The sequence below is a fragment of the Anticarsia gemmatalis genome, chromosome 17 (assembly GCF_050436995.1).
Source record: "Anticarsia gemmatalis isolate Benzon Research Colony breed Stoneville strain chromosome 17, ilAntGemm2 primary, whole genome shotgun sequence".
NCBI lineage: Eukaryota > Metazoa > Arthropoda > Insecta > Lepidoptera > Erebidae > Anticarsia > Anticarsia gemmatalis.
Window position 1 is genome coordinate 5,531,894 of NC_134761.1, and position 13,935 is coordinate 5,545,828.

At 34.7% G+C, this 13,935-nt stretch overlaps 1 protein-coding gene and 4 non-coding genes across 6 annotated transcripts in view; 4 read left to right on the forward strand and 1 right to left on the reverse strand.

Moving 5' to 3' along the window:
* LOC142979815 (uncharacterized) overlaps positions 1-7,668 on the forward strand; it is a 76,824-nt gene extending 69,156 nt beyond the window's left edge. For both annotated transcript variants that reach the window (XM_076125002.1, XM_076125003.1), the window contains exons 6-10: positions 2,728-2,872; positions 2,965-3,224; positions 3,295-3,456; positions 3,528-3,824; positions 3,908-7,668. In XM_076125002.1, coding sequence (XP_075981117.1) covers positions 2,728-2,872; positions 2,965-3,224; positions 3,295-3,456; positions 3,528-3,824; positions 3,908-6,508 — 3,465 coding nt within the window. In that variant the 3' untranslated portion in view covers positions 6,509-7,668. The remainder of the gene's footprint in view (positions 1-2,727; positions 2,873-2,964; positions 3,225-3,294; positions 3,457-3,527; positions 3,825-3,907) is intronic.
* A 1,258-nt stretch (positions 7,669-8,926) lies between these two features.
* On the forward strand, positions 8,927-9,000 carry TRNAI-AAU (transfer RNA isoleucine (anticodon AAU)). Its single transcript has one exon. It is a non-coding gene; the product is annotated as a tRNA-Ile (tRNA).
* A 345-nt stretch (positions 9,001-9,345) lies between these two features.
* On the reverse strand, positions 9,346-9,419 carry TRNAI-AAU (transfer RNA isoleucine (anticodon AAU)). The gene has a single exon. It is a non-coding gene; the product is annotated as a tRNA-Ile (tRNA).
* A 428-nt stretch (positions 9,420-9,847) lies between these two features.
* Positions 9,848-9,921, forward strand: TRNAI-AAU (transfer RNA isoleucine (anticodon AAU)). Its single transcript has one exon. It is a non-coding gene; the product is annotated as a tRNA-Ile (tRNA).
* A 3,724-nt stretch (positions 9,922-13,645) lies between these two features.
* Positions 13,646-13,719, forward strand: TRNAI-AAU (transfer RNA isoleucine (anticodon AAU)). Its single transcript has one exon. It is a non-coding gene; the product is annotated as a tRNA-Ile (tRNA).
* The last annotated feature ends 216 nt before the right edge of the window (positions 13,720-13,935 follow it).

Sequence of the window (13,935 nt, forward strand, 5' to 3'; positions counted from 1 at the left end):
CCAATGACGTGAAATCTACAAATTACAAAGTAATATTGGGCCCAATTTATGTAACCCTCAAAATACGATCAGCCTGAAATATGTCTTAGGAAAGGAAGCTTCATAAAAATATTCTTACAGGTTGCAAAACATAACAAAGATACACTTTAAAAACCAAAATGTACCTATTCATTATAATTATTTCAAATTTAGCGTATGTTACCATACGACTTCATACATAGTGTACAAACAACAAAAAAATACGGGAATTTTGTAAGCAATCAGCACGAGTAGCAATTAAGAGCATCAATGTTTGAACATCAGGAGGGGTCCGATATACCACCCAAGTAGACCATTTACAAGAACAAATTCAATACCAGTTATTAATGAAACTTATCAAAATAAGGTAATTATTTTCACATATTTATTGGTAAATTTATAAGACGAAATTAAAGGAACTTCCCTGAACGACTACTAATTAAATTGAACAAAATTATAAAAGCTTATGCAATGCGGTGTTGAGATTTTTATCTCAAACTTGAACAATATTATATGGAGCAGTACTGTGGACACGGAATAAAAGATCGTGTTGCAAGATATTCTACTTGTATTATAAAGTAAACTAAGGAGTAAATTCAAATCGAAGCTACCCACGAGCGTAGTATTAAATATTGAGAAATTCTGTAATTTATGTAATTTTGCAGATTTGAGTTACATGTTAAGATGCTATACGGGTATATATCTAAACCGATTAATGTATTAAGAGGTCATACACTTAAATAGTGCTATGTAGTCTAAGCGATTGTTGTCTAAGATTGCAAGACTGCAAATCATTTTTTAAATTTGTCTTTTTATTAAAGATGCAGTTATTCGTTTTATGCACAGACAAATAACTGTATTTAATACTAAAGATAATTTAGTTTATGTCGAAAAGTAAATATTGATGAATAATTGATAATACCATACCTACTCGAAAAGCCAACGAAAGCTTTATATTAAACAGGACAACAATAACGGGTTTGTTTAATAAATTAGATGCACAAACAAAATTTGAATAAAAGCATGTCACATCTTGCATTCAGAGATTGTCGGATTAAATCTGGGGGCAACTGGTAAATCCATAACGCGGTTATGCACACGCGCCGGCCACATAAAATGTTTATCGTCAAGCGGACCCAGGACCGGTCCTTTTGATACAAGGACGGAACTCAGGATTATTGTGGACGTTACTAAAACTAGATTTGAAATTTAATATTCAAGTTCCGTAAGTCAATGCAAATATTCAGGATTTAAAAAAACCTTCTAATGATTTTTTAAATGACTATTGATTAGGTATCTGTGATAATTATTAATCTTTTTATTAAGCTACATTACGGAAATCATAGCGAAGAAATACAAATAAAAAGCATAAGATATCGAACTAATTCTGTGTGGTCCAATAAATTTTTGAGACTTTTCTAACTTAATGTTTTACACACAAAAAAGAGAACTGCAACTACCTGGCCAGAACGATAAACGGCGATGCCCGGACATGTCGCCTCGTTCTATGGCAGAGATTACTATCTCTATGTTGACGAACTGTCCAGCTACTCAGAATTGACAGATAAATATTGCTTCTTTCTTAGTATTACCTCCCGCACTGTAAATAATAACCTAGACGTCCATACAACAGACACTTCCGAAGAAATGTAATTTTTATACCGGTACAGTGCCAATAATATTAAAAATTTATGCAAATTAAGTGTTATCAAGATATTTGCTTCAATTTTATAATAAAATGTCATTGAAAATTTACGAGTACATAAAACATTGGCCACGCATAAAACGGCACGAGCCAACCCAGTTATTGAAAACCATAATTTTAATGTTGAGACTGTTAAATGTTCTGGAATTAACTTGTACACTGAAGCAATCCAGTTTCTTCGTCTGATCTTTATTACAACGACGTCGATATCGAAATGTTAAAATAAAAACCTAAATAAATGTAAGAACAGTAACCATAATATCCTGCTAACACTTCTACCAATCAAAGTACCACTGTAAATTTTTCAATAACAATATAAAAAATAAAGAATATTATCACTTTAACGACAACTCTGAGATGATGAAGGTAAACCACCATCAAATAAATGTTTTTCATTTTCTATATGCACCGCTCGCCAACGGGATATATCATCATAAAGATATTATCTTGTGCTCACAATTTTACTTATTTTTGGGCGGTCTCGACGGAACGGCTCAGTTGTAGGATTCATCAATCGAGCGGGTGTCTGCGACCGACGGGCGCGTGTTGAAATGCAACTCGTACCTGATGCTGCACCAGATAAACGCACAGGCGTCAAAGGAGCAATTTGTATAATACGTCCAAATACTTCGCATTTAGATCTGTTCACAGTGATAAAGTTATAAGATGGATTCGCATTTACGTTTCGTTTTTTGCAGGTATCACCCGAGTAGACTCGACATTATGTTAACAAATGTACACAAACGTTTTTGGCCGATTCGTACATTTTATGCCCTTTAGCTTTACATTTATCAAGTGATTTGTGACCAAAACTCGTGTCTGCTTAGTGACAAATGCTGCAACGTATTGCACCTGATAACTGTTGATTTAATCTGCTTAAAATTGCGGTTGAAGAAAATAAAGGCGGAAAGCTTAACGCAATTTGTTACAGCTTTAGACCGAATTATAAAATTTTGTAACAAAAATCTGAAATGATGTGAAAATTGTGACAATTTGTTTGGCAGTGGCGTGGGTCGGCTGCACTACACGCGCGACTCGAGGGTCGCCTAGTGGCCGTGCACGTCCTCTGCTCTGCTACTTCTACAACACGCCTAGCTGCTTCTTGCGCAGCCTTCCGCGTCGCTGGAGCTGCTCAAAACGCTCTGTTAGGTGAGTCACAAATACCATGAACAACGTGTGATAAATTGATGTAACTAATTGTCTAATTCGAAACTGAATACCAATATGTGACTCATTCACAGATGTGCGTTCAATACCCTTCCACGCTGGGGAAATTGTGACTACTGAGGCGACACAAAACCAAGGACTCAGCGTTCTGGAATCTCTTGCGATCGGAGTATGCGTGCTCTTACTGATCTTCGTATACGCCGCTGGGATCATCTTCTATGTTCATTATAAACAAAGACAGAAACGAAAGCAAAAAGACCCTGAACAAAATCATTCTAGTACAATGTCCACTGATAATGGGTCGCTCGAATCACGAATCGATATGAGTAATGTGGTAAGAATAATGGCATTGTGAAATAGTCAAAAGCTTCATAGATGTCTATTAATTTCTCTTTATGTTTCAGATGTTGAAAACTAATCCTCTACTAAAACTAAACGGTGGTATGGGTGGAGACTTTTTCCATGATTCGGGTATGCCTGATGTGAGCGAACATACTGAAGATAATCTTGACATGCAATCTCATAATTCACATAACACACACACGTCACACACTTCTACGCATAAGGTTGGTTATGTTTCAAATTATGTTTAAACAAATTGGTTCTTGATAACAGTGATGCTCAATAATTGTCTTAGTTTCAGAAACTTAACGCAAATGTTATATCAGCAATGGTACATTCTCGGCGTAAAAAGACATTACGCCCATCCATAAGGAATGCTAGTGCCCCTGAACCAATGAGCGATCGTTTCCATAGACGATCGATGTCACCCGATGCTTTAGAGCGCGCGCCACATTCAGAGCTGTCTATAGTAGATTGTACCATGGAAAATAACTTCAGTGGAAGCCGTCAACTGCCGTCTTCAAATGGAGAAAGTGCCTACAGGAAGAAATTGTACTTCAATCCTGTATTCTTTGAGGCCGAACATCTGAAGGTAAGATTAATAACAACCATTTTATTGTTACAACTTAGTAACACCATCGTTTAACAAAATCTTATGACTGGTTTTTATTTCAGAATCCACCGCCGGCGGCCATAGAATTTTTAATCAAAATCCGAGAAGTTATGTCCATTGCTAAAGAAAAAATGACTTCCAAGAGATTTCTGCCGATACTATCAGATATACCTGAAGAAGATTTATATCATGCTATAGATCTCGGCTGGGACATTCCCTGTGCTCGACGTGGACGCAGATTTAGCGCCATCAGTCTCAAACAAGAAAATACAAGAAAGGCTGCACATTGTGGAGGATGTCCAGGATGTGACGCTAACCGACCACACAAAGCAGTAGCTCTCACCAGGTCTAACTCTTGTAAGTCTTGCGTGAGCGAGGACTACAAACAGAGAATAGTTAGGAAGTGGTTAGATGAAGTTCCATCACCTAACGCGAAGCCTGGAAAATCTGTTGCCAAAGTAAGCGGAACACCAAGGAATATAGAGTTGAAGAAGAGAGAAGAAATTCCGCGACCGAAATCCGCAGAATTGATAAGAAGTGTTTGCAAAAAATCGAACGGAGCGGAAATTAAACTGAAGAACTCAGAAATGAAACATACTGCTATAGATACTAAGGCTCTAATGGCAGAGATCAGAAATAGAGGTCCAGATACTGTTCCGGAACCAAGTATGCCAGCGCCAAAACCTAAAATCACAGACGTTAAAGCAAAGTTAACAGAAATTAAAACTAAGATTGCTGAAACCAAACCTAAAATAACTGAAATTATTACTAAAGAAATTGTTCGTGAGAAGAATGCTAAAGAAAACATTTCAAAAGAAACGAAGCCAGAGGAGAAAAAGACCATAAGTAAACCGCTTAATCTGAAACAAATTGAAATAATTAAGTTAGATAATGTTACTACAGAGATGAGCGAAGCTGAAAAGATATCTAAGCCGATTGTGACTACTTTGGAGAAGAAGAGTCCGCCAGCGAGTCACACATCGCGACGAATTAGAAAGAAGCTGCCTCCGCCACCTCCTCCTCCCGTAAGTCCCCCAGAACCACCGAAAGCTGAAGAAGACGAAGCTCCCATACCACCTGAAGTCAAAGTAAAGATGGAAGCTGTCATTCGTGAAATAAAAACTTGTCGACGCGCAGAGCCAATAGAATTGGAGGAAGTCAAGATGGAGACGATTTCCCCCATTGCGCCTAAAATTGTTATACCAGTTCTAGCGGCAGACTCTCACTACTTCAGTGATGATAACTTGCTCACCTTGTCTAGAAAAAAGGGAGGACACGGTCAAGGTGATAACTTTATGGACTTTGATAGCTTGGAACGCAGTATGATGAAGCGACGACGATTTTCAGTAGCTTGTGGTCCAGAATTATCACAGAGAGTATTCGATCACAGTCAAAACTTGCTAGGAACAAAAGACAGGTTAACAAGCAGCTGGCTTGATGTGAAGAAGGCTGTCGAAGATTCTCAACAACCCGTAGATAAAAACATTAATGTAGGTGAAGTATTCGTAAACAATTATATCGAGGAACCTTTATACGACAACCTTGACGAATTTGAAAAGCCAGGCCCGTTGACTATTCAAGTACGCGGATCGCCGGTTGAAACCCGGCGCACATTCCAAAAAGATGACTTTGATTTTGATCCAGATACTCTCGATAGACGTGAAACTAAAAAACGTGTTGAGAAAATACTCCTTAAGTCAGCCGGCAGTTTCAAGTACAAATCGACGTCTTCAGAAAGTGAATCGTGCAGAAAATCGCCTATTGGAGTTATGACAAGAAAAATTGGTAATCTTAGACAGATATATGAAGCTAAGGCCAAAGCACAAGAAGAAGAGATGAAGTTTTACAAGAGACGTCAAAGTATTGCATACGGTCAAGACCTATCAGCGTTCATGAGATCTGTCAAAGCTCCCGATCTAATCAGACACATTGAAGGTCAAAAAGATCCCAAGCCTCCTATACCACCGAAACAACGAAGGGGATCAGAATTATCTCCTAAATTCTCTAGTGCCATGCGCGAAAGTCCTCCTGGCGACCGGCGAAGAATGATTGAAGAGAGGGATAGGTTCCAACAATATACAAGACTGGACAACTTGAACGCGAGACGATCAGGTCGTCGGTCTGCAAGAACCAGATCGCGAAGAACTGATCTGAGAAAGCTCTACAGAACTGAAGACTCAGGCTATATGAGTACCGATTCAAATGAATCGAAACGTAGAGCAAGATACTTGATGCAGTTAAGACCGGTGAAGAATATGATGACAGAACCGGCTCCAATACCAGCCATTAGGTCAGTGGTCACAAAAACACCCGTTCTGCAAATGGAATCAGATACGGACGACCTGGAGTCTTTGTGCGATGGAAGAAGTGAATCTGGAGGAGAGAGCGTGGAGACCGACTCAGTCTTCTTTGGAAACTTTGATGATTCGAAGGAAATGTTTGCTGAGTTAGGATTGAGCGCCTTTGACCCTCAAAGTAAAATGATGTGTCATGAGCAGATCGATTCAGGTTTTATGGGCGAGACCAATATAATATTGAGTGGCGATAGTGACTCGGAGCACAGAAGTGTTATTTCAATCACAACGGGCCACGACGGGAGAGCTTCGGCCGCGTCTATTAGTAAGTTAGACGATGCACCATACATGCACACAATAGAGTGTTGAGTAGAAGTATAGAATATGTAAGAGTTTGTGTAAATAAAATTTTGTTAGATGTATTACGAATATTCGTTATACCATTAGTTATGTCTCGTTATATGGCAATATCGCGTGGTAAGATTTGTAAATGATGCAATTCGGGATCAAATGCAATTATAAAGTAGGTTAGTAATCGTTTAATTGGCAGAGTGTGCGTCGAGTCTGAAAAATACAGGGTTCCGTGTTCATATCAATTAAACTTTCTTATACATGTTCAATACCAAAATTAACTAACATAATTTTAGACATAAGTTTAAGTATATTGTTAACAACAATTTTGATACCTTAATTTACAATGAGTCAATTCGCGTCAAGTATTGGCGTAATCATTTTAGTTTTGACTGAGACTGACTGACAGACAAAATACATGACGATAAACTATAACTTACTTAGAAAACTACGGAGCCCTGAGTTTAACAAATTACTGTATAATGTTATTAGTTATAGATAATATGTGTTTTTCAATAGTTTAAAGTGTAAATGTGTACGTACTTAGGTAAGTTGATAGTCACCGAATTTTACCTCAAGCCTTGTCACAGTAGACGTGTTTATTGTGCTTATGCGGTGTTACCGTTAATTGTCAATGTTACTTGTTATTACTTTACTCTGTACTTGTTTGTAATGTTATTCTAGAACTATTTATTTAAACGTGTGCGTGCAAACAGCCCACCATTGATGTTCGTGCCTTGTTTTAATTTATCACTTTATTAATTATTATTGTTTCGTTTTAATTAATTGTTATCCTTATATGCCATTTTATGCTCAATTTATATTTAATTCGATTCTTAGTGTTAATGTAAATAAAGCTATATACGTTAAACGATTTTGTAAATTTTATAGCCGGCCGGTTGTGCAATTAAATTTTTATTAGTTTTTCGGGAAATAAAAGGATTGGAGTTATTATTATGGTGCATGGTACACATAAGAGGCTCAATTATTTATTGAAAATGTATGTTAAGTGTAATAATTAATGAATATAACAAAATAATTTACAATATGAATGTATTCAGAAACGTAGAGAATAGTGTCGGAGCGTGTACTTATAAGGGAATATTTTCAGACTTTGTAAACAAAGTAATTTTAGAAAATATTTTTGTATGAATAAAAATATAATATGTTGTGTTATACTTGATGTTTCATTAAACACCTACCTGTTACAAAAACGCCCAAAAGTAAACAAGAAACAAACAAATCAGACTCTTTTGCAAATCACTGATGTAGTAATTAGTTTGATAAATCTTTAATTCATTTAAGTCTAAATCTGAAATATTTATTATTATGAGCTTCTAAGTTGATTGTAGGAAATTTAATACATCCGAGAAAAAAATTTACTCCCGTCAATAAATTAAAACACACCAATATGTAATCGATTCTAAAAAATCGGATTGTTTATCAATATATCTTGTGAAACAAAGACATCTCTTTTTATGTTCTTACTAAATTCAAATTTGACGTTCCAAACGGCCGTTACGTTAAAATTATCGCCGTCATCTGTTAAAAACCTTCGTCGCGTCGATTTTATTTAATTCGTACGTGAATTTTAAAATCCTACGCATCTTAAATCACAATCAATCGAAGTCACAACGATATCTTTGATCGCGCCGAATTGATTTACGTTTACCAATTTGCGAAGCAATTCTGTAGCATTTTCATCAAATAATTCAAAATGATCTGTGTTGCGAGACTTAATTAATGTAGGCCTTTAATAACTGCGACTAAATGGATACGGGTTTTAAGCTTAATATCGCAACTCGAATATCTCGATACATAATACTTTGTACGTACAAACTTTAGTATTTCGCCAGTGAAAGTTTATTTGAAAAGTGCATTTCGTAATTAGGAATATATTATACTAATGTGTTTGGCATTTGGAGACTAAAAAGGTGTTAGAAATCTTGAATATCTATTACTTCATTAAAGTATTATACGCTCGTCTGCCAGATAATATTTTGATGGAATTGGTAAAGTAAAAGCTAGCCTAACTAAAATAAACTTAAAATTGAATACTTTTGAATCAGCAAAACTTCAACTACATCCGGCACATAGGTAAAAGCATTACAATATAGGTACTTGATATGATGGATACAAAATAGAAAGTCCTCATTAGTTTTATTCAAAAGACAACTCCCGCACGAAAAATTACTCCTGTGACGCGGGAACTATACAATTAAAAATTGTTGTCTGTTTGTAGTACACAAAGTAAGTACGACCGGATGCGAAACAACAATTTGTGGATTGCGCAAATGTTTGAGAGAGAATCATACTTTATTTGCGTTTAAAGACAAAGGTCTAGCTACTTATTATTTTATCTCTGGTATCACTGTAATAGATTTAGTTAATCTCTAAGGAACCCTGTTGTCAGCAGTTTGGGCTACCGTTGTCATCGGCCCATTAGCTCAGTTGGTTAGAGCGTCGTGCTAATAACGCGAAGGTCGCGGGTTCGATCCCCTCATGGGCCACAACGTTCTTTTTGGTATTTATCTTAAAACTCACTGTTGTAAAAGCGCCTAGATACTCGTGATGAGATTTGTAGATCAACACGATCGAGAGAATTTCTTCACTAGGAGTTTATCATTATTTTGCTATTCAACATAAACTTACCTGAAAACCAAAAAAAAAAACTACTTACTTATCCCACTTATGTCGACTGCCCTTCTATACAACAGCATGATGCCATTCCTTATTTAGGGCAAAGTGGAGCTGTAGTTCAGCAACATAACAAAATAGTTATTATTTACATTAATTCAATGTAAAAAGTATTTAAATAAGTGTAAGCATAACACTAAAATACAAAAAATTTTATGTGGCCCATGAGGGGATCGAACCCGCGACCTTCGCGTTATTAGCACGACGCTCTAACCAACTGAGCTAATGGGCCGATGACACTTTCATACATAAATGAAGATCAAAAGAAAATATGATAATATGATATCAATGTATTATTCGTAATTTTTTTATTAAGCCGGCAATAAATAAATTTAATGTAGGCTATGATTTCTTGTGGTAAATACATAGCTTATTCTGAAACGTATTGTCAAAGGTGTATAAACCACCCAAAGTTTTTATCAATAACAACGGGGACGGACCTTTTTGCCATCTGAAATATTGAAATTCTGGGCTGAAATAACACCCACCTTTGTATTTCTGCGCCAAGAGTTGCTGAAAAGATGATTCTTCAAACTTTAAGAGAAAAGAACTTATAATGCAATCAAGTCATATAAAAAGTTAAGTTTAGGGAATCAAATTTTTATAATCTTGTTGAGTGTTTGTAGAGCTACTTGTATTATTCACATGTAGAGTTACATCGGCCCATTAGCTCAGTTGGTTAGAGCGTCGTGCTAATAACGCGAAGGTCGCGGGTTCGATCCCCTCATGGGCCACAGTCATTTTTTTATATATTTTCATAAATAGGACAAATGGTAAAATCACTGCTTATTTTAGAAATAATGAATCTACTTATTAAATAATAAGTTCTTCGAGCAGTTTAAGGTAAACGTATTTTTATAACACTCTGTATTTCGAATTAAAATATACAGGATGTTTATGAAGATATAAAGAAATCAACAAATTTTGCACAAATATTTATGACTGTGTTTACTTAAAAACCAAAAACCGATAAAAATCTTAACATTTGTACCGATGGGTTTCCAATATGAAGCGTTTTCCTCATTTCAAAAACATAAACATCTCGGGGAATAAAAGTAATTAACATTGGTTTCATTCGTTTTAAATTAATACAGTTATCACATTATCAAGTTAAATGTAGAGCCGTAGTATACACATAAACCAGTGAGTGAGCATCGTTCTTATGCTACATACACTTACGTAAAATCTAAAGTAAAAAACCTTTTTTTTTCAATATGATTCAGGAAATTCTAATACATTGATATTTATCATTTTTTTATGCCACTTTGACCGTATGATATAAGCGTCATAAGTATATCGTCTGATAGTAAGGGGTTACCGTAGCCCATGGAGGCCTGCAACAATATGGCCGCGCACGCTACCAACCCTTTCAAAAACCCATTTACTCCCTTAATGCAGATTACGTCAGATTGCTGTTTAAATGACACATAGCCAAATAAGTGTAATATATTTATGGGCTGTGAAACAATTAATATATCAATAATGATCAATATGCCACTATAGAATTGGAAATAATCTCCCTTGCTTTTTATATCAAACAACAACAAAAACCCCTTAAGAATTGGTTCTCAATAAATTTGCATACTTGGCTAGTGATTTAATTAATGATTTAATAAATGAGAATAAAGCAAATTGACTGTTCTTGTTATTACAATGTACTTACAAGATAACGGTTGTAAAAATTTATATTTTTTCTAACTGGTCCCGCCCAATGCTCATCGCAATCATTTCATCTTGTTGGCAGTTTTTCAACGCAGACCTAATAATAGATCGCAGAATACTATACAATGTGTAAAAGAATTAGACGTTTCGGAAGAAATTCTTTTAACTGGTATAAGAAAATATACTTTTTATTATGGTCTATTAATGAACTTTACCATTTAGAGTAGATTTTATAAAGCATTTTACCTTAGAATGCTTGACGTTTCGGCGCAGGTTACTCTGGCCGTGGTCACAGGCGTAAATTCTTTTACGTCATTACAAATATGTAACACGTAAGTTTCAAAGTTATAATGAACTATTACAATACTGAAAAACGTCAGATCTATTTTCAGGGAACAAATAATAAATATAGATTGATAGAATGAGGTACCGAGACAGGTTTATAAAAAAACTAGCTTTTAGTTTGACACAGAATTTAAAATGGTATTAAATAAGGATTAACACAGTTTGTAAATTAAGTCATATACGTTTTAATAAATTCATGTTTCTAATAGCAATTGTATCGGAAAGTTGGATTTTTTACGACATATTTTGTTTTTGCGTGTACATTTCATGTATTAGGTGTGAGCTTGTCTGTCCTGTCTGTCAGATTGTAATGTCTATTCATGAGATCCGATGATGCGTGCCGCTTACAAATGTTCTACATTAACGTGTGATTTTTATAACCTCTACTTTATATACAGCGGGCTACGATTAGTTTAACTTCAGTTTAAAATAGAGAAATTGATTATTATTTTATTTGATAATAAGATACTTAATTATTCTAAATTATAATAACAATATGTTATTTATGAAAAAAACTTTATCCTCATTTGAAAAGTAATTTCATAGGTATGTAGTGTTAAATAAAAAGTCTATGAAATATCGAAATTATAATAAGAATTTGTTAAAATACTGAATAATTAATTTATAAATATCTCATACATATATATTTTGTATACTTTTTAATAAAACACGTATTTATATCTGAGTTATCAAGTGGTCAATAAATTATATTGATACGCTACTGATAGTTTTACAACGGGATAATATTTAATATTGATTAAACGACTGACCTAAACAAAGACTCGATTCTTTTGATATCTTCTCTTATCTATCAATGACACGTCCTACGACGCAACTTAAGAATATGAAACACGGTGCAGTGAAATACTTAATAAACTATTTATCTTCAATGCAGAAGAGAAATAGGATTAATTTTAAATGAATTCTGCCATTTTTATACATCATTTTAAGCAATAATTATCAAGCTAAGCAGAATAATAAGTCTCACCTCACCAATCTAAACCATTTTTTTTCTTTATCGGGTAATTTTTATGCATCACTCGCTTTTTGCTGCGCATTGATACGTTGCAGTATTTAAACGTTATATCAAAAAAAAATTTATAAAATGATACGGCGAAGTAACAACAGGCTGTATACGACGCAGTAGTCAACGCCTCTCTGATGAAAATCCAATGTGCTCTAGAAGCTGAAGATGAGTATTATATCTCTATTGTGGCATGATAAGTGTGGGAAACTAGCTCGATCCACATACCATGTTGCTGCGTTTACACCGACATGTAACATTATCGGAAATATTGCATAGAATAGTGTGTTTAAACTATCCAGTAGAGTAAAAATAGACGACTCTACTATTACATGAATGGTAAAAAATAAAAATAGCACTCGATTATGCGTATACATATGTATGTATATGGTATGTTATTAGCTTATTTGAGCTTCCTACTGCTGGAAAATACTATTGAATTTAGACTTCAAACAAAAACACTGTCGATCTAATAAAATTATGTCTTTTTTCAACCATAATTTTAAACACACGGAGTTTAGAGACCAGAAGAACTGAATAAACGTATACATTTAGTAGTTAACAATGATGCTCTAGTAAAGCCGTAACTAACTTACAACTCTATCAATTAACTACGCTACGGTGTAACAGAACACCAAAATTAATGAATAATTGTGTATGTAATGTAAAAATAATTACAAGAAAGATGGTAGACGATATTACGATCTCATATCAGAGGTTAAGCAGTACACGCCCGTAATTGTAGGCCTCGTATTAAATTGTTAGTGACCCGTGGTTTCACGTGATCGTTACGATTATCTAGTAGCACCTAGCTGTTTGTTTATCACGATTATTTAAATATATAGAGTGGTGTTTGACCTGCTTTGTTAATACGGTTAGCAACGCTCATCTGCTTATTTCAAGCGATTTATAAAAGGAGGAGACTGCTCATTTCGGTTGGTATGATTTTAAAGAAGTGCTCTTGGCTATTTTTCTTCTGTTTCTAGTCTGTCGTAGTCGTTTCTTTATGCAGGGTCTCTGTGTGACTAGTAACATCCTAGAAAGTGAATTGTTATGATGATATTAGATATTGGCTCCATAGTTTTAAATTTTTAACTAAACATACTTTAACTAATAGATAGAGCAGTTAGTGAGTACGATCTGTCTGGAATAGTCTACATCACCGTCAGCTACTCATTTTGACAAAATATTCAAACTTTTATTTCATACTCAAAGTGATATAGTGTTAGTATAGTCCCAAGACCGATAAGTCAGACAATCTCATTCACAATCATTGACCTCTTGATGTCACTTACACGGTTTTACATACTTTTACATAAAACATCAAAATATAATATATATGCAACTTTCTTATCTCGTACATTATTTCATATCTTTTATATAAATGTTTTGTTAGCAGTCGTAGTTTTCACTGAAGAGTCTTCATCGGCCCATTAGCTCAGTTGGTTAGAGCGTCGTGCTAATAACGCGAAGGTCGCGGGTTCGATCCCCTCATGGGCCACAATATTTTTTTTTGTAATTAGGTATACTAGAAAATAAAAGTTTGATTTATAAATGGAATGATATAAAACATATAATAATTTTTTTTATCTTTGGTTATACAACAGAATGTAGAGTTCGTAAAGTAAATTATAAATAAACTACCCAATTACTTTTCAGTCAATACCGCGATTTAAAATATACTGAAAAGTAAGAGTTTTCAGTCAATCTGTTAAAA